Raw genomic sequence first — 21,694 nt, 5'->3', positions numbered from 1 at the left:
TGCTACAGATGGAATTGGTAGATTCAGACAAAAGTGTTAATATGTAAGATTGAGAAGTGGGAAAGAAGGGGACATATGAGTGCTATTTGACTTCAAAAGTAGTCCGAATTTTTAAGAATTGGTTCTCATAAATCCATGTAATCATTAATTTCCATCATGTTTTAAGAATTCTATCCAAGTTCTTTGTGGAATGCACTCAAATGAGAGATGAGCACCCGAGTGACAGTGTATGTTTCAAGAATGGAATTTTAAGGGGAATGATCATTGGAGTTAAAACAAAAGAATTGAATCTTTTCTCATGTGTATATGCATTATTCTATAAGAAATTTATAGAAACCTTTAGATTTATAATTAATTATTTTTATGTTCTTTAATTTTAATTTCTATATTTGTGAAGAGAAAATCATCATTATTATTTCATGTAAAAAGGTAATAATTTAGGATTTTTGGCTTTTTCCTCTTATTTCAACTTTTAGATATTATCGTTAACTTATGTAATACTTATTTTTTCACTCCTATGTTTATCATGAAAAATATTATCAATTAAATTACTCCATCTTTTAAACTTTTAGCTTTCATACCAACTATCTCTTAAGTTATTTGTAATACAATTTTTGTATAATAGTTTGTTTCATTAAATTTTCATTTTTTAATTATTTTGTTCGAATAACTTGAGTAAACAAATAGTTGTAGACAAATATGTTAAGAAATGTAAAAGTATTCAAAACCCATTCATAATTTTTTCATTCTTATATTTGTCTTGAAAAAGATTAACAATTAAATTACTTTGAATTTGTATCATTTATGAAATAAGATTTTAATCTCTTTTTCTCTCTTTTAATTTTTTAATCCTTATACTCACCATCTCTAAAGTTAAAAGTAAATATACAAATTAATAAATAATACATAAATATATATGGATATAGAAAATTTATTTTAATTTCCATTAGAGTCATATCTTTTAAATTAGTTGGTCATTACTATCTAACAGAACACTAGCATTAAGTTACTCATTAGTATATGTACTTAAATTGAGACATATATTTTATTAGAGCATTATAATAAGAATCACGAAAAAAAATAAGAAATGTGAGACACTCCAAACAATTCACACTTCTATAATATAGAAAAGAATAGCAATAGATAGAGTATGCCTCACAGAACTGACAATCAACTACATGCTAATTTCATATAAATGCAATAAGGTTGAAAGTGTAGACAGAAATTACCATTTCCAGCTTCAACAAGTCCAGAAGGCTCTGAAAGCTACAGAATTAGAGGGCATCAGGATTAGTATTTCAAAAGTATAGGTCAAAGCAAGTACTGGCAGAGTGCATACAACAAAGATGTACATCATTTTCCATTCACCAATATAACCATTACTTAAAATGAATTTTGTATATCTTATGAACTCTTTCATTATTACCAGATAATTAACTATTTGTTATAACAAAAATCGATCATGGGATAATAAGATTACAACTAAAATAGGTCAGAAATAGATGAACATATATCTTATAATAATATCTCAACTATGTATTGATCTTTCTCATTGTTAGATAAAGGGATTTATAATATTTTCGGTTGTCCTTCACTCTATAATGATATATTCCTTAGTACAATATCATGAAATGTTGCCCAGTTGTTCAATGAGTTCTGTCTGCTTCAATATCCTCCATGATGAAAAAGAAGATCAAAAGTTCCAATCCAAGGGTGTAAATTGTACCCAGCTTGTGTTGAGAACATAGTGGTTTAGACCCCTTTTTGTAGAGATTCTTCCTATTATTATTATGATGGAAACTTATAATTGAAAAAAATAGGATCTTTTGTCCCACATAGGAAAGTGAAAAGCACTTCACAAAAGATTACGTAATACAAGTTTGAAATAGAATTTGGAGCAAATAAGAAGAAAGGAAATTATACATGTTGACACAAATATAAATAGACTTTGACAGTCTTAACACATGGCCAGTGCATGTTTCACCAAAGAAATATATCATTATGTTATTTATTTGTTCTCAAAATTATTTTATAGAGTAAATTAAATCGACATTTCCCTTATTTTTTTAACATGTAATTATTCAAAGGGTTGCAACATTAGTTTCTCCTATATAATTGCAAGCGAAAAAAATATTTGGACTTCTATTTCAACTCAAATCATGATTAAGCGTTACATTAATTTGGAATGTCCTTGATGAATATATAGTTTCATTGCAACATCTGTGGATTTGTTGATTCTATTTCTCGATTTTTTCGTCTTGACTTTTTTTTGTTTTCATATTACTAAATTAATTATTTTGATGCTTGAGAAATTCAGTTCTAATTTTGACTTTTCTACGAATTTTCTTTTAAAAAAATAGGTTTTTAAATTGTGTAGGTTGTTATAAATTACATTCACTCTGCTTTATCATCTTTTGTTTGGGTTAATTACTTCTCTATTAATAGCTAAATTTATGTTAGAATTATTTAATAACTTATTAAATTAAAGTTCAAATCACTACTATTTCTCTTAATTTCAACAATCTATTGAAGTAATTGTCATTAAAATAAAAGAAGAATAAATTTTGTTATGTCTTTTACTTGATTTTACTTCAATTCTACTCAATTAAATTCATTATGTCAGTTCTTTTGTGACCAAACTAAACTATTATTTAAACAAACAATTAAAAATTCTTCTATTATCTTACTATTTTAAAAATCCAAATTCTTTTTATAAAAATTTAAGATTAAAAAATGCAAATTCTTTTATAGTACTCTTCCTTTTAGAAATATCTAATCAATTATGGTATTCACAACGAACTATCATGCATTTGAACCCTAAATAGAAATTATCTTACTAATACATTCGAAATTGCAATTATTGTTTTTCTTTTAGTTCAACAAGTTTTAAGAAAGTGCACTAGAATTTTACCTAATAAAAAGTTGCTCCTTTTTACAATAATTTTAAGTGGTTGGCTTAATTATTTTAAACAGAATGTTAATTCTACAACAACATTTTTATATTGTAATTCTCTCTATGATTTTCATATAACTTCATCTTATTTAGTTCTTATAGATGTCTTTCAACAATTAAAAGATCTCAAATTAAATTTAAAAATGAGACATAAATTAATTCAAAGAAAAAAAGAATTTAAACAAAATTTTGAAAAGGATATAATTTTTGAATACAAATATATTTGCCACATGACCTCTTCCTTACTTCTTAAAAGTTTTATTATCTCTCTTGAAATCTTGATAACTAATATTAAAGAAAAAAAGAATTAACCAAAATTTTGAAAAGGATATAATTTTTGAATGCAAATATATTTGCTGCAATGTTTGCAATTTTGATAACTATTATTGTCAATTATTTCTTACTATTTAGTTAATCTAATATTTTTTCCTATTCACTTTTTTCTATCTTTAGCGAATTTTTCTTTTAAGTCTGCTATATATTGTGATTTGTACAAATTCTTACTATTAAATTTTGCTTATTCTCAAGTTTAGGTGCTCGAGGATCGATCTTCATTTTATTATCGCCCTTTGTTAATAAATATTTTTATTCTGTCAAAAAGCCTACTAATTTAACTACATAAAGTTTTATATGTTTGCTTATTAAATCATAGTGTTTTCCAATTATATAAAGAATAACTATTTTTTTTGGGCATATATTGATAAGTCATAAATTGATGACACAATAAATTTAATTTGTTGAGTTCTTCCCTAAATATTGAAGAGAAGATAATTGAAAGTATGAAATCATTTACATTGTTTGGAAAATAAAAGAGGTGAACAATCTCAATTTATCCCCTCAAAAATATATATAAATATCAGATAAAATTTATTTTGGTATCCGAGCTTTGTTATTAATGTCATTTTGGTACCCAACTAACTACAAATGACTCAACTGGTATCTGAGTTTCACAATTAGTATCACTTCAGTACCTAATTGATATGTAAGTGTTATTTGTATGTAAAACTCGGGTACCAATTAAGTCATTTGTATGTAAGTGTTAAAATGACAACTCATGCATCAACGTGGATTTTATGCTATAAATATTTGGCCCATCCAAATATGAAAATTTATGTTAGATCTTTTTGACTCCTAAAATAAAAAAATTTGAATGATGTTTGAAGGTGATACTGCTACATATCAGTATATTTTTGCAAAAGTAAATATTTTTTCCCCATAGTTATGACAAACAATTAATTCATTTGATGTCATTGGTCATTATACAAATGTAGTTAACACCACTACAAGAAATATGAATCTTTGTCACGGCTAATTGCCATATCCAAAAGTAAAAAATTGTAGGGAACATACATTAAGTAATTTGTTTTATTAAATAAAACATTGATATTGTTATTAGTCATCTATTTGTGTAATTCATATGAGTTTTTCCAAAGGCTTTAGCTTAATAACTATTAATTACTTTATTTCTAAAACAATCATTTTATTTGAATCTAAAAACACCTTGGATAAATTTATAATGGCTACATAAAAATTGCAAAATAAAATAAAATAAGAAAAGTAATAGGTATGATAGGTCGGTTCATTTAATATGTGATGTAATTGTTATATCTATGTCAAAATGACCTAATTAATAATTGTTTCTACACTATGTTTTATAATCTTATTAGTAATTACATAATAAAACTATAAAATGTAATATAAAAAATTAGAAGATGTTTTGAATCATTCACAGTTCTTATAATTTATTCTTCTTTTTTCTTTTCTGGAAAAATGAATATTTTGATGGTTTAAGAGTGGTATTTACACCTTTTGAAAAGATCAAATCTCATACACTGACATTTTGTTCTACTAAATTAAATTTTTTTAAATGAAAACATATAACGTGTCAAGTAATTACACCTCAAATGCTCAAATTCTTTTGGTCCATCTTATAAGAAAAAGTGCTCACTTTATAAGTCCATCTTACTCCCCAAAATATTAATATACATGCCAATTCATTTAATGAATTTTTATTTTTCATAACCTATTTTAATACGTCAAGTGATAATTTCTTTCCAACATTCACATAAATTTCGAAAGTTTTCTTAGAAGTTTGTACGGGATGTGGCTTTGGGTGATGTCTTGTATCCTGCAAGTGAATACTGACGGCATATATTAAAGTGGCAAAAGTTTGATCATACTTCAAGACCACATCAAATTCACATCTCTGTTTAACTTCACTGTTACTACTAACATATTAGAGTTACTGTCATGCTAAAATGTTATTTAACAATTAATGTTCTCATATTTTTTTTAGCTCCAACTTTCCATGTTTTTTCCATTTTTATTTTCTGAGAAGTAATGCCAACTTAGCCTACTTTAAGATCATATTCTAGTGACAAATGCAGCTTAGGAATTTCTAAATAGCAATTCTGAGAACCGACATATTTGCATGTATTCATGACTACATGGTCACTCAAACAAACACCCGATATAAGAGTAGAAAAATATTTGCGATAAATTTTGAAGGATGCTTTTGTACCTGGGCCTCCAGGGCTGATCCATCCTTGAATCCAGCCTTTCCAATACCTGCCAACGTGGTAACTCTCCTACTCGCTAAATCCAGCTTCTTAATCTGAAATTCAAATAAAAGTAAAAAATCAACTTGATCGACAACATTTACAATCAGAAGAAAAAACAATAAATAGTCGAGGAAGATTCGTTGCACGAGACCAGAAGTGCATTTGATTTCCATACCTACTCATGTATACAAACTTACTCAGTAGTAATACTTCAGATACTCAAAATTAGGGAGTTACGATTTTAATCCTCACACAATCAAGTTAGAGGAAAAACTCCTCCCAGAAGCATTATGCTTTAGAATATTATGTGTAAGAAACAAAAATGGAAACAATGCAAGATGCAGTTAACACTAGAATGTTGTTTGATACAACCAAAACTTCACAGTGAGGAAATTATAATTAATTGACCGAATATAATAAACTCTTTTAAAGTCCATCAGACATTGACAACGGGATGCATGCACAATATTCTTATACTGATCTACTTTTTATGCACTAATCATAATATCTAATTCAAGGCAACATCTGATAGAAGCAACTGTCACCAACTGAAGCTCATTTTATTTTTAAATAGAAGGCTTAATAATTCAATTCTGTTTCTTTTTATCACAAGTAGACTAATGATGGACAGCCAGGCTATATAGCAATCTAGTGCATCATTCAGTTTCAAGCTATGTACTCTCTGAAAGATGATTTCTTGAAAATGAGGTACGTTTTGGTTGTTTGGTTGCGTAAAGTTCCTAAATACTTTACTCATGGACTAATTTGTACCCAATTAATGTAAAAATCGTATATGTCAATTCCAAGTCATTTTCCAGATATATAAGAATGGGAATTAATAACTCACAAGCAGCCCAGTGTTTACTTTCTAATATTTATTCCATGTAGGATAGGGCATCACAATCATTTTGTCAGGGGGGTTCCAGGGGTAGCTCCCACATGCCAAACAGCTCTTCATGCAAGCTCCAACTATCCCAACTGGCGATCGGTTTTAATACAATTGTCAAGTCCCAGCCTATATTGGATGCACAAATTGCCTCCAAATCACAAAGTGCAACATGAAACTGTGCTATAAACAACTTGCCCAAGAAGGGGACGAACACTGGATTTTCTATCACTAGTAGTTGTCATATTGACATCTATGGATGGATAATTCATAAACACATTCCACCAATCAATTCTCAAATAACACTTTCTGGACACAAGAAATCAGGATAAGGAAGATGTGAGTTTCCGCCAACTCACGGAACTATGATAATAACTCCAGCAGTTTAGCATTCTTAAACTTGCACAACTATTGCCGCTATTACTAAAATTTTATGTCATGTACCTTGTGATTGTATGAATCCGCCATATAAATTTGACCATCATTTCCGCAAAAGACTCCTAAAGGATGTTGAAGAAGAACTTCAGAACCTACTCCATCATGGTCTCCGAACTGAAACATATAACACAGCCAAGCTAACAAATAAGTTCAACATCCCATCCAACTAGTGCAAAGATCGATAAGATTCCAAATGGTAGCAGACATACCTTAAATAAATTGTCAGAGAAAATTGGATCACCACCAGCGAGTAGTCTCGATCCCCCTGTCCTTAAGTCAAGTGCCCGAATAGAGCTACTCTCACTATCAGCAATATATGCTTCCTTTAAATCTATCAAAACAAACAAGTGAAAATACTGCATAAATTAACAATATTGCAACTAGCTTTGAATTTTTACCACGTACCAGGTGACAAAGTAATTCCAGAAGGTTGCGCAAATGAAGTGCTCGCAGAACTGTATCAACATAAAACAAAAGTCTCAAAAAATCAGAAAAACTATTTGAAGGAAAAGAAAAGATCACGGAAGTTTTTGAAAGTTTCAGTTGCGCCTAAAATAAGTGCAGATGTAAAAATCAAATTCTCCCTAATCAAAACACAAAGAACACCAAAGACAAAGGAGTGCCTCTTTATAGGTGTTATAGTAGCTTTCCAATCTTATTTCAACATTGTTGAGAAACAAAGAATTGATTCTTCAAATACTTGTAAAATCACAAGAGAATCTGATTTTTGTGATACTTATATGATTTGACTTTGGAAGAATTTCTTCCAATTTCCATTATTGACATATGCGATTCACCACGGATGTCATAACCTCAAATCAAGTTAAGATAACATAATTTAGCCCTTTGGACTTTTGTGTTGTGTATGTAGGCCAAATGACAAAACCACGTTGTATGGAGCCATTTTCTTCATCCGACATACTCTGGCTTTACAGAGCGGTATTCAGTCGAGCCCCCTACTCCTTACTACCATAGCCCCGAAATACCAGTGCGGTCTAGCTTACTGAGCTCCACTTCATTCACTTCGTTACTTCATTCCGTTGTCCCCACCCACCTTGGACCCAATTATTGCTGGGTCAGCCGGCAGATAATTGGGGGAGGATGCAATTTCCAATCTTATTCCTTTGTATCTTTCAAGTCCATGGCGGTCTAATTGATTTATTGATTTCAATTTAAATTAAAACTTTGCTGGAAAGGGTATAGTTAATTTCACTGTGAAGAGATGTAATCAATCTGATGAACAATCTATCATGAGGTTGTTTTTCCTGCGGTTTTGATAGGCAGAACCTGTGTTGACTCCGGGGCATAAACATCACAACGTCAATACCTGATAGTCCACTAGTCCACTGGGGTAAGAGCAGTAGACCAGCTATTCTATTTCCCTTCTTGAAATAGTGCTGGTTGGGTTTAGATTGGTAGCCCCTTACTCCATTCCCTCCTTGCAGTCAGGAATGGTCGGGTCGGATAACTCTCTTGGCTTACAGATAGGCTTGCAGCCGGGTTTTCAGCCGCTAGCTTCGGGCTTTGGTTAGCTTCTGGGTATCTGCATGGCTGGCACTCTAATATCCTGATGAGTTTCTCTCGGGGAGAGAAACGAATGACTGATGTATGCGCGCGCGCGTGAGTATTCCTTAAAGTAAACGCCACAATCCCAATTAGATGCCTTAAAGTGAACTAATTGCCTAGACCCTCCCTGTCTTATGTAGCTATTGAGCCCTTGCTGCCCTATTCACTGCCTTCCTTATAGTCTCTTGCTTATCGTAGACTATATGCCCTAATCCCTGTTGTTGTCCTTGTTTTTCTCTAATAACAACAAAATTCTGTACGGAGCAGCCTTGTTTAGTAAAGCAGAAACTCCGGGCAGCTACCGCAACGAGTGATTTCCTAGTTGGAAAGCACGAGTGGGCTATAACAAAGGGGGGCTGCTATCCTCGTCTTTTGTTTCTCTCTTCACATAACTAAAATCTTGTCCATGGAGCATGTTTTAGGGCCAGCTTGGATTTTGCCGTAGCACGTATTTCATGCATTTCATTTCTTGGTGCACATTGATTATTGTACCACAAAACATTCCAATTGCAGCAAGAGGATGTTCCATTTTTGCTGCATATCCAAGACTTCAAGAAAAGTTTGACTTTGTTGTTCAATTGAACATTTCAATCAAGATCTCCATGTTCAGCTTGAGGAGCAGTGTTGAGAATCAAGGATGATTCTTCAAATAATTGGAATTTCACAATAATATATAAGTGGTTCTTGTGATATTTGTGATTTGATTATGGAAGGATTTCCTTCATTTTCCATTATCCATATATATAATTCACCTATATAAATAGGTGGAGATGATAACCTCAAATCAAGAGAGAATAACATAATTTAGCCCTTTGGACATTTGGCTCGTGGATATAGCCATATGGCGCGAAGTACGTAAATCCTTTTCTTTTGTTTCTCTCTTCATATATCTAAAATTTTGACAAACATAACAGTAAAACATCTCACAAACTAACAGCCCATTACCTGAATATGCTAACATATTTGGGTTCTAATTAGCGTTGGATAATGCATCCATCCCCCAAGGCAATGGTTTAAGAGGGTAATAACCTTAGCCTATACCGTCTATTGGATAGCATCACATGTATTTAAAGGTAAACAATCACATGATAATCACCTATATATTTAATGAAAATCAGAGCCATATAATCTGTTAAGTCTATATTGCGATGTATATGAACGAAAAGAATGCTCAAATGATGGAACATTAGCTCTGCTTTTCCTATTATTACGATTATTATCACTATTGATATTATTACTACTACTGCAACATCAGCATTATTACATTTATTGCATTATATTTTCTCTGTAATTATTAGCAAATCATGAAACAGAATGGAAGTAGAGGATCATAATATAAAAGGACTAGTTTCGGGTCCCTAAATAATACGGCATACTAGAAAGAGATACATTTTTTTGCCACAAAACTGCACGGTACGCTGTCATGACGACATCATTATATTGTTTAGCTAATTCAGTGTCATGCTTAGCCATAAACAAGTAGCTAGTTTTAGTTCAAAGCTGCTGATATAACCTAATTTCAATATCCAACAGAGATACGGCTCACATAAAGTAAATTTGTATAAGAAACAAGGATCATAACTCCCAGTGTTCATAAACCAGAGCATTCTCAAGAAGAACATGAAAGATCATAAAAGATGTAATAAATAAACACAAACTACAGAATGCTGCCAAACTCAAAAAGTAATTGCACAGGTATCAAGAGACTTTCACAGACACACTAGTAACAGAAAACGCATACAGTACCTGGCACCATTCAAATTTCTTTCATAGCCATCACCACTGAAAGCTCTGGTAGTTCCATCTAATGTATTATGTTTCCAGATCTGATGCTGCCCAGCCATTGCAATATAAACAATTTCGTTTACAGGCTCAAAGCAGACATCCCAGGGCGAATTGAGGAGCTGAAAATATAATGAGAATATAAGTTACATATTGATGCTTATAAGTGTAGTCTGTGCTCTTAACTGAGTTTCATTTCTTCAATATTAATAACTGGATAAGGATGTTATTTTCCCTTCAGTATTAGGACCATACTCATGATTTATGGTACATTAATAATTTTATACTTTTAGTTCAAAAAGTCTTGCCTGAGTTGTTCCTGATCCTCCTCCTTGGTAGTCAGAACCTTTGGTTCCGTTTCCAGCAAGGGTCCGCACAGACTCATCAACAAAATCAACCACCCTATAGTAGCAGAAGATTAATGCAATAGCAAATTATAGATTAAGTTTGATACAAATTCCCTGCAAAGTAACTAATCCTAGGACCCTTAGAAAATTATAAAGAATGATTAACAACTGGGAACAATGAAAACAGATGAATGAACTTTTCTGATTGATTTTCTTAACGTTCCCAAAATGGAACAGAAATGAAAAACGGTGTTAGGAAATATAACAAAAACAATAAAAATATCAATGTTTGGAGGGGAAGCAAAAACCAGAGATAAGGTACTCTTATTAATGGATAAGTATGATATATCTATTCTACCTTGTTTGAAGCAAGAAAGATTATTAGTAAATTTATTGATGTCCCATATATGTTTTACCAATAATTGACTAAGACTTGTTTAGTAGTTGATTTATTCCTTTCTCACATTCAAGAAGGGAAGAAAATTACAGGCTCGGTCATCTCCATTTATACTTGCCCTATTCTTAGTCCAACCAAACAAAGTACTTGCTATTTACTTCAACCTCCCTTCCTCCAGTTTTCAGACAACAAGCATCACAATGCGGAACACACAATGCCGAGTAGAAAAGAGAACAAGCATACCAAGGTCCTAAAATGTATGCAGTCGCTCCAAAATTTCTAACTTCACTAGTATCAGAAACAGGAAGACAACCGCAATATGCAAAATGAAATCACGTAGGATTACTGCTACCTTAGAGCATGATTTTCAGTGTCAGCCACATATAGGAGGTTCTTCTTCGGGTTGTAAGCAAGTCCCTGTAAAAGCAAGTAACAAATTGATTATGTCTTCAGGCAAGTAAAAGAAAAAGAAATTTCAGCTGGACAAAATGCAAAAGTAAAACCAGCAATTACTCTTGTAAGAATCGAGGAGATACCAAAAAGATAATGAAAAACCATTACCTGTGGGCGGTTGAACATGGCATCATCAAAATTACCATCACGGAAACCCTCTTCCCCAGTGCTCCCAATTTGCATTTTGAAGTTACCATCAAGGTCAGTTACTACCTGCGCTCAATCAATGATGCAAATGTTTACACCCGGTCTATCCAGTTCAACAAGAATTTGCTTGGCTTCAAGATAAGGAGAGAATATCCGATGGTAATACATACAAAAACAAGGGTACTTCAGAAAAAGATGATAAGCTATGCATGTTAAGAAGAATTTTGAGGGCTATTATGCATAGAGAAAGCTAAAAGAATCACATATATTCTGATCTTTATGCATCCTGGGTAGAATGGTAGAATCAGTACCAGATAATTAGTACAAAACTAGAAAAAAAACAAGCATTAAAAAATTGTCAGAATTGGGTTGAGGTATGGATACCTATTAAGTGATGTATCCATTCCCAAAACCAGTTAGAGAAACATTGGTAAAGCTTATTTGAATGACTATTGTATTACACTTGACATGATTGGAAATGAGCAAGTCTAGACAGGGAGAATAGACAGAACTTACTATGCGGTTGTGATTGCTGTCAGAAATGAACAGTCGGTTGTTGAGGACATCAACCTCCAGCTTACCAGGAAATTTCAAAGGGGATGTCAATAATCGAGGATCATTGTCTTTCTCCAAATTCAACGGAATAGGTGTGCTATCCAATATTTGCTTTCCACCATAATATATTAGTGCTGCCTTGACCAAATCATCAAGATCCTTGCGGAAGAAAGTGTATACCGAAATTACTTCAGTGTTTCCATTCTGACCCCGTTATAACTTTAATTGATTATAGCTAGTTAATTCTTACAACAAAGAAAATAAATAAACATCTGCTTTTGCTTCCTTGAAATTACTCATTAAAGGGAACACTAAGATCTGAATTAGATACAAGAAACGTGCATATATATAGGAGAACAAGGGTAGCATGTGGCTACACATAAACAAATGGTGACTTCTAACTGGAGATATGGATAAAGAAAAACATTCAATGTCAGAGAAGTTAAAGTCAACAGTAATACTTTAACTCTATATAAGATCAGTAAAAAACTAAATGGACAAAAGGCAGACTCCCCAAGGCTTGCGTCATACAATTGAAGCATGTTGACAAAGCATAACTCGGAGACTGAGGCATAGAATAAAAGACAAATATGACAGTGAAATGAAGCCCATATAATTCCAGCATCTCTTGAAATAAACATTTTTGTGAAACACACAAAATAAATTTCCAGCAGATAGAAATAAGAAATGCTAAAGAGTACGGATGTAAATATATAACATCCTGTAGATTTAATAAAATAAAATACACAAAGAAATTTTTATATGTAAAAAAAGACTCAGATGCTGAAACGGACCACCAAACTAATTTCTTCTGTTGCATCACAACCTTCTTCACCTTTGTGATCTAGTCTGAATGCACTGTCACTTCACATTAGAAAACTTGGTAATTTTAAACTGTTAATGAAATTTACCCTTTTAGTGACATGAGCTAAAGATCTTCACCCACGCATCAACTTTGCTGATGTTGGCAAGTATTGTTATCATAAAGCATCTAACAAAAATACGTAATAAAGAAGAGGTTTTCCTCAAAATAATAGCAGAAGTTTATACTTGAAAATGATAATGGAAAAATCAAACAAGTTATATGGTTCAAGAAAGATGGAAAAAAGGCCTTTTCCTTTATCAAAATCTGCACTTATTTTATTCTTATTAATCTCTTCCTAAAACAAAGATATGGTAGCTTCAGACAAAAAAAAACCTGAACTCTTCAGATGTTACATTTTCTTTCCAGTTAAAAATTTATAGCACATTAACACAACCACGCTAAAAAAGAAATATGTAAACTACAGGTAATAAAAAACAAGATGAAATATCTAGCGAGAAATCCGTGGAAGAACAGGTACCTTTCGGCGACCTTCACCAGCTACTTGTGCTATAAGCTTGCCATTTGGTCCAACAAGGGCAAATGTAGGCCATGAACTTACACCCAATTCTCGCCATAAATACATATCACCATCATTGACGACCTAGGAATTAGTTCCAAAAGACTTGTACAGTATTGATCAGATGAACAGGTTATTGGCCTTCCATAAAGCATCAGTAATACACAGACAAGCACATAGATTATATTTATACATATATGCATAGGTGTTTATAGATACATACAACAAACATATATCTACATATATGGTTTTCAATGAGATTACTTACTGGATGAGATATTCCATAGCGTAAAACCGCATTGCGAATGGCCTCCAGATCTTTCTCGTTATCAAACTTTGCCGAATGCACTCCTACAACAACAAACTGCAAAACCAATATTACTCAACTATGTTTAGAATGCACATATCACATTCAATCATAAGCAAAATAGAAAATCATCACAAGGGAATAATTCGCAATACCTCACGAATTAGAAATTGAACTTCAGCACAAGTTTGTGCAGGACAACATCATATTTTTCATTATATAATTAGATTCCTTGTCCTTTATTTTCTACAAACATATCTAAAAACTTCTTGCTTAACTCTATATGTGCACAGCATGTAAAGTCAGTCGTACACGCCCCACTCCATGATATTTAAAGTTTTACACTCAAACAAAATTTTACTTGCTCTTTCTCAAAATAGAATTTCTTGCAAATTCATTAAAAAAATTATGGACTGGTTTCAGTTGCCCCTTATAGCAGGATATGAATGTGATAGGTTCTCATATTTTACACGTGTCATATACATATATATATTCCTTGTAACTTTTCAAGGAAAGCTCTTCATGTCTGCCGTGCATTAGTGTCAGTTTGATCTTTCATAAGAAATGAAGAACAAGGATCCATCATAGAGATATTTACGGTATATTCTTGATTCATCATAGTTACACTCTTTTACATACAAAATAACACTTTTAATTGTCAAAATAAAAACACAGTTATGAACTAAAAATAGTCTCCACAATATCCTCCCAATGGAGCATATTTGAAGACTTAAGAAAGTCCTTCCCTGCAAACATGGACTGCAACTTTTGTGATAATTAATGTGGAATCAAGAAAGAAAATACTAGGAAAAGAAAATGTACTCTTGTGTGTGTCCATATGAAAAAGGAGAGATGTCAAGTTCCAATACAAAATGAGTTGACAATCAATTTGACAGAATGAGAAAGGCTTGGTTACTGTCTTACAGAACAAATAGAAAAAACTTGGCAAATGTAATAAACAATTCTATAATGGAATTTTTGTAAATGATCTAAATTGGAGCCACACTTGGTCAATGGAACAAGAGGACTGTCACAAATGATCTTTTATTGAGCCCTAAACTTCTCCTTGTTTGTCAGGAAATACTAAACCACATATCATTATATTACTCTATGTTCTTTGAACATCATAAGAGTTTGATTTCCAAAATCAATCACACACAAGCACTAGAAAGGTTGTAAAATTTCCTTCAAATAAAGCACACTTGACATTTTAAGAAGAGATGTCCTTTCAAATATGAAAATTTGATTTGAAATACCCAGTGCATTACTACAAAAACAAAATGTGTTCATGCACGTGAGCCAAATATAATAGGTATGTTTTGATCGTTCTAAAGCAAGTGGACCAAACACAAATTGCAGGGAAGACAAAAAGCTTTAACCTGGAACACCACTGGTCAACGTAATGACATACTCATCTTGCACAATATGTTCTTTAAGTTTTTGAGAGAGGTAAATCGGCACCCAAGTTTGTAATTCCAAACATATCAAACTAAGATCACGTGACTTCGAATTATTCAATAATCCCATGTAAGATAACAAATGGTGGCAATATGAGTTGAAACCCATGGTTCCAACCCAACCCACTTAACATTAGGTTGGTTTTAAGATGTTTTAGCTTGAGTCGAACTGGTTGGGTTTAAGATTTTTAACTTGAGTCCATCTGGTTGTATTTGATTAAATTCAACTATATTATGGCCTATATAGATCCTATGGACTACGTCATGTTTAATTTTCAGGTAGTCAATTAAATGTCATTTTAAATAATATCATGCAATTGATGAAAGATGTTGTATAATCATGAGTTCAATGTGATTGTGTTTAATTAAGTCAAACTAGATCATACGTCCCATATAGTTTCTAATGAGTCGTAAATGGATTTCATCTTATTTATTTCCTATTAATCATTAAAGAATTTTTTTATTTTTTAATATTGATAAAGATATTATTTTTTATAATATTATGCAATTGAAGAAAGATACTACTATACTCATGATTATACAAGCATTTTCTTTAATTTTCTTTTAAAATATATAAATATAATATTTTCTAAATAAATATATTTTCATTTGGCTTTAAAAAAACCATGACATACCTCTAAATTCTGGTACCTAGTAAATTATTGCTTATTATGGCTGTTCATTCTGTAAAATCAATCACATGGAATCAAACCAACATTTCGAATAATGAAAAATCCAGTGCTATATTTTGATAAGAGTAATTAGTTAAGTCTAACAATTCATAATTACACACATAACTCGCTACAAACTACTAGATAAGATTTTATGGCAGTTCAAAATTTTATCGCAAAAAAGTATTTCTTATTGATTTGAACCACCCAACCCATCCATTTGCCATCTCCAAAGATAGCCAATTGGACAAACTAAGATAGTTGAATATGATCTAGCCGTATGCAACAAGTGTTTCCACTAAGTTTCTGAACTGTTCCTGTATATTTTTCCAGAGTTACCATAAAAGTTGCACCTCATGTAGGACTTTTGGGCATCTTCTTTCAAAAATAAAGTTTAAAAACTTAGATAGATTATGAATCGTTTGTTGTATTCACCTAGGTGTTAACTTAATCCATGTCGTGGACAAGGAAAAGTTAATGTTGCAGATGGCTCACTTGTGACTGTTACTGAACAAGGAACAATAAACTTAACTACTTCTCTTTCTTTAAAAAATGTATTGCGTGTTCCTAAATTGTCCACTAACCTAACCTTGTATCCATTCATGAAATAACCAAGGACTTAAACTGCAAAATAACCTTTTTTTCCTACTCATTGCGTCTTACAAGATCAGGTTACAGAGAAGACGATTGGATTTGCTAAGGAAAGAAACAGGCTCTATTATCTTAAGGAAGTGAGTTGAATAAAAGATCAACTATCTCTTTCATGCTCATCACAAGAAAAAAAATTCCTCCAGTACAAATGAAATTTGGCTTCATCACTTCCGCTTTGGACATCATCTTTTCATTTTACTTAAAACCATGTTTCCAACTCTTTTCAAAAATGTTAATGTTAACAACTCCCATTGCGATATTTGTAAAATTTCCAAACATCATTGCGTGTCATTTCCATTAAGCAATACAAGGTCTTGAAAAACTTTTCTCTTTGATACATACTAATATTTGGGGTCCATCTAGAATCCTAACATTTCAGGTGCTAGATGGTTTGTGTCTCTTATGATGATTGTAAGAACAACTTGGTTATATCTCATGAAAGAAAAGTCTGAAATAATTAGTATTTTTCCATGTTTTCACAAAATGATAAACACACAATTTGGAGTTTCTATTAAAAGAGTTAGATCCAATAATGCAAAAGAGTACTTTAACCAAAGTAAGAGGAAGAAATTATCCATGAGTTTTCATGTATTAATACACCCCAACAAAATGCGGTTGGTGAACGCAGAAATAGACATTTACTAAATGTTACACACTACTGTTTCATAACAATGTTCCAAAATGCTTTTGGGGAGACGTTTTAACAGCAACATACTTAATAAATAGAATGTTATCTAGGGTGTTAGGATATTAGAGTTCTATAACTGTGTTGTCTAGTTTTCACCCTGATTTTAATAGCTCTTGCATGTTACCAACTAAAGTGTTTGGTTGTGCCGCATTTGTTCATGTTCATTCTCGCAATAGGGGCAAACTTGATCCAAAAACTTTAAATGTGTGTTATCGGGATACTCAAACACCAAAAAAGGGTACAAGTTTTACCACCCTACTTCTCGAAAAATTTTCACTTCTATAGATGCAACTTTTTATGAAAATGAGTCATTTTTTCAGAGTCAGAATCCTTCCCCACAAGAGAAATGATGAAATAATGGAGTTTCTTGAATTTGACAGTCTCCCAAAAAGTGGTCCTTAACTTTGATAAAGAAATATGTTTCTCCAAACCCTCAAATTCCCCTGAAACTTGTAAAACGCTTCCTAAAATGGAACCTGAACCTATTTATGAAATTCAGTTGGAAAATCAAAAACCTGGTGTGAAATCTATTGCGCTGCTACAAGTCTACTCAAGAAAGAGAGTTCCCATTTCTGCACCTATGCAAATCCATAAATCCGAACAAGGTACTACATAGAAGACAGTGAGCATTCTTTCCATGAACCCATTGAATTAGATTTACCCATTGCACTTAGAAAAGGGACCCGAAAATGCACCCAACACCCAATTTCTAACTTTGTGTCATTTCACATATTATTTCCAAAACACAAGAGCTTCCTCACCACCCTAAATTCTATCAGCATTCCTCAAACACAGCACGAAGCCATGAGAGAGGAAATGCATGCATTAGAAAAAAGGTAAAACATGGGTAATTGTTAGTTTACCTCATAGAAAAAAAATCATTAGGGTGTAAGTCAATGTTTACCGTAAAATATAAAACTAATGGGTCATTGGAGAGATACAAAGCTAGGTTGGTGGCAAAAGGATATACTCAAACCTATGGAGTAAATTATAAAGAAACTTTTGCACCAATAGGCAAAATGAATACAGTGCGTGTATTATTGTCTTTAGCCGTTAATTTTGGTTGGTCTTTGCATGGGGACCTAGAGGAAAACAATATCCCAGAGCATGGTTTGGGAGATACACTCAAGCCATGCTAGCAATGGGATACACACAAAGTCAAGGAGACCATACTCGCTTTGTAAAGCATTCCGCCACAGGTGAAGTTACAATATTTCTTGTCTATGTGGATGACATCATTGTAACAGGAAATTATCTAACAGAAAGGGACTCCCTTCGGAAATGCTTAGCTAAAGATTTTGAGATTAAGAAACTTGAAAAGTTGAAATATTTTTGTGCATTGAAGTGGCATATTCTAAGCACGGCATCATTCTTTCTCAACGAAAGTATGTCTAGGATCTTCTCAAGGAAACTGGAACACTTGGTTGTAAGGCAGCTAGCACACTTATTGACCCTAACCATAAGATGGTTGGAGATAAAGATGATATTACGGTAGAAAAAAGGAAGATATCAGAGATTAGTTGGGAAATTGATGTACTTATCCCACACCATACCAGATATAGCTTATGCAGTAAGCATAGTAAGTCAATTCATGCATGATCCTAAAGAAAGACACTTGCAACCAGTCCACAAAATTCTACATTACCCAAAGGCCACACCAGGGAGAGGGATCTTATTCAAAGGGTAAAGAGCTTATTCTAGAAGCTTATACAGATGCAGAGTATGCAGGTTCTATGATAGAGAGGAGATCTACATCAAGCTACTGTACTTTTCTTGGAGGTAATCTCGTAACATGGAGGAGCAAAAAACTGCCAGTGGTTGCACAACCACGATCCAGTGCTGAGGCTGAGTTAAGAGCTATGGCAACAAGGAGTTTGTGAACTTCTTTGGCTGAAAATCATTCTTGATGATATTAGAGTCAAAAGGGAAGGAACAATGAAACTCTACTGCAATAACAAATCTTCCATCAACATTGCACATAATCCTGTGTAACATGATTGCACTAAACACATTGAAGTTGATAGGCACTTCATAAAGGAAAATTTTGGATAGTGGCTTAATTAGCACAACTTACATGCCATCAAGTGATCAGTTAGCAGATGTTCTAACAAAAGGGCTGCCTACTTTAAGATTTCAAGAACTTACAAACAAGCTGGGAAAGGAGAACATCTATTCACCAGCTTAAGGGGAGGTGTTGAAAATCTGTTGATTTATCTTGTGTATAGCAAGTATATAGTGTACATTTACCTTTTAGATTAGTTGATTCCTGATTTATAGGGATGTGATCCCAAATTTCTTGGGATTGATTTAGAGGTCAAACTTTCCTAATTAGGCACACACTTGTCTATAAATACTAGCATACTAGCATTGTACTGCTCATTAAGAAATATAGAAAAAGAATCCTTTTTCTCTCTACAATTTCGTATGGACGAGGTTGTTCGAGGGGTAACCTATGCATTTTAGCAGTTCAATAGTTAGTCACATCTATAAATCAGGGAACTTATGATGCATATTTTGGGTTTCTTTGGCAATATTGAACAGCATTATCTAAGTCAATGTAGGACTTCTGTAATAGAGAAACAAATTATTAATTACATTATTTGATGAAACACCCAATATCATACTTTATATTATCTCTAACTTAACAAGCATAACCTATGAAGCATCTTCATCATACCTCTGACACCTCCTAGAAACTATTACCGAGTTTATTGCAGAGTAACAAGTTTCTGCAAATATAAATTGTGCCCTATTTGCAGTAGAATTACTAAACCAAATGCATGAGATTAAAATAAATATTACAGATGGAAGGAAAACCTTCAACTGATAAGAACTTCTTCAAGCAAATAGAAAGAGAAGTATTTGAATGCAACGCCCAATTAAACACTTGTACAAATAATAACAAGAAGACCAAAGGATTATGGATCTTACAGGCTTATCTTTATACTTCTTCTCAAGAAACTCTAGGTCCGGCAGAACATGCATGCAGTTTATACAGCAGTAGGTCCAGAAATCGAGAAGAACCACTTTTCCTTTCAAGTCCTGTCCATTTAGAAGATTGCATCAGAAAAATTGATTAATCTCATCATGTTCTTATTGTTTCAGACTATGAATGCACACAATTAAAATGTAGATCTGGCAGAGTCTCTTTTGATGTGAAAAACTAGATGATCAACACACATAAGTGAGGCCAAAAGAAATTGGAACGCTTACTGCCGACAAACAATTGTCTTCCTCGATTAGTCCATATTATCATATGCTTAATGGAGGATCTATGTAAAATAACACAATACCACACCAGGAAATCAGTTTAGCATCATAACTGTTCCAAATTTATCGTCTGCACAAATTTAACATGTCACAAAAAATTAAGACATGAGATATCTTCTAGATTAAATAAGCTAAAGAAATTCAGTGAAAAAGTTGTATGATTAGAGCATTTAGTTGATAGCCAATCAGGATTCATTGTCACAATAAAACGAAACATAAATAGTATAGCATTTAGTGGATCTGATGACCAAGGAATCATAATAAAATGAGATGGAAGTAACACAGCAGATAACATAGCAGCAATATTACACTCAGGATTTACCCTCCGCAGCTGAAGAGGAGCTGTGTTTAGCCAGTCAAGTTTAGATGGAAACTCTGGCACAGTTGTTGCAGTTCCCCTTACAGACAAAGTAGCAGACATCATATAGATTATGAAGGTATCTTACGATATGATGATAGAAGTCAAATCATGGATGACATGCAAAGAAAATCAAGGAAGTTAATACAACATTGCAACTAATTAGAGGTTTACATCACTAACATGAAACAAATCAAAAAAGAAGAAATTTCTCATACCTTTTCTCCAAATCAGAGATGTAGTTCACAAACTGCTGGATTCTCTCATTACGTGATTCTTCTGCAACCACCAAAAGGTAAGAGAATCGTAATTTTCATTTATTCCTCTCCTAATCAGCAGAAAAATTCATTCCATTTCACATGTATTATTTTAAGATAGATTTTTTTTGCATCAGAATATTGAATAATGAGATAATAGAATACATAGAAGAAACAAAAAAAAAGAGAAATTGTAGATGATGACCTTCTTTCGGTCCAAAGGGAGGGCTGCTAGCCCCAAGAAGCAAATTCCAGATGGCTTTCGGAGATGCATATTGCATGGCCTGAAAAGACATGGAAGCTTCCGGAGATACATCCACAGTTAAACTAAAGAAAGCAAAGGTGGATTTGAATTTAGTCTCCAAGTTGCTTTTTCATAGAATAGCAATATACCTTCCAGTTTGTCACGGTGAAGAGAAGGCAAGAAACAGCAATTCCCAAACTTCCGTACCTCAAAATATCCCGCCGAGAACCCTGAAACCTGTCAGCAAATCATTTCTGCAATTCAAGGAGTATTGGACTGAATATCCTTATTACTTACTGCCAGCATTTAATCAATGATAAAGCC

The 21,694-nt window shown here is 32.8% G+C and overlaps 1 protein-coding gene across 2 annotated transcripts in view; it reads right to left on the bottom strand.

Annotated features, from left to right (window-relative positions):
• The window catches only part of LOC105172437 (haloacid dehalogenase-like hydrolase family protein), a 36,393-nt gene that overhangs the window by 2,666 nt on the left and 12,033 nt on the right, over positions 1-21,694 (bottom strand). Inside the window, exons 9-25 of one of the 2 annotated variants that reach the window (XM_088885802.1) lie at positions 21,520-21,607; positions 21,333-21,427; positions 21,088-21,150; positions 20,834-20,909; positions 20,173-20,283; positions 13,736-13,831; positions 13,429-13,551; positions 12,047-12,244; positions 11,492-11,596; positions 11,283-11,347; positions 10,495-10,588; positions 10,151-10,308; positions 7,244-7,293; positions 7,048-7,169; positions 6,845-6,952; positions 5,475-5,567; positions 1,230-1,266 (exon numbers count right to left, since the gene is read on the bottom strand). In XM_088885802.1, the coding sequence (XP_088741928.1) occupies positions 1,230-1,266; positions 5,475-5,567; positions 6,845-6,952; positions 7,048-7,169; positions 7,244-7,293; positions 10,151-10,308; positions 10,495-10,588; positions 11,283-11,347; positions 11,492-11,596; positions 12,047-12,244; positions 13,429-13,551; positions 13,736-13,831; positions 20,173-20,283; positions 20,834-20,909; positions 21,088-21,150; positions 21,333-21,427; positions 21,520-21,607 (1,682 nt within the window). Of the gene's footprint in view, positions 1-1,229; positions 1,267-5,474; positions 5,568-6,844; positions 6,953-7,047; positions 7,170-7,243; positions 7,294-10,150; positions 10,309-10,494; positions 10,589-11,282; positions 11,348-11,491; positions 11,597-12,046; positions 12,245-13,428; positions 13,552-13,735; positions 13,832-20,172; positions 20,284-20,833; positions 20,910-21,087; positions 21,151-21,331; positions 21,428-21,519; positions 21,608-21,694 lie in introns of both variants that reach the window. The other variant, XM_011093859.3, reaches the window with a different exon arrangement.

This window comes from Sesamum indicum, linkage group LG10 (assembly GCF_026168435.1).
Source record: "Sesamum indicum cultivar Baizhima isolate 11 linkage group LG10, ASM2616843v1, whole genome shotgun sequence".
Classification (NCBI taxonomy): domain Eukaryota; kingdom Viridiplantae; phylum Streptophyta; class Magnoliopsida; order Lamiales; family Pedaliaceae; genus Sesamum; species Sesamum indicum.
Note: the sequence above shows the minus strand (reverse complement) of the source record. Positions and strands in the feature narration are given on the sequence as shown.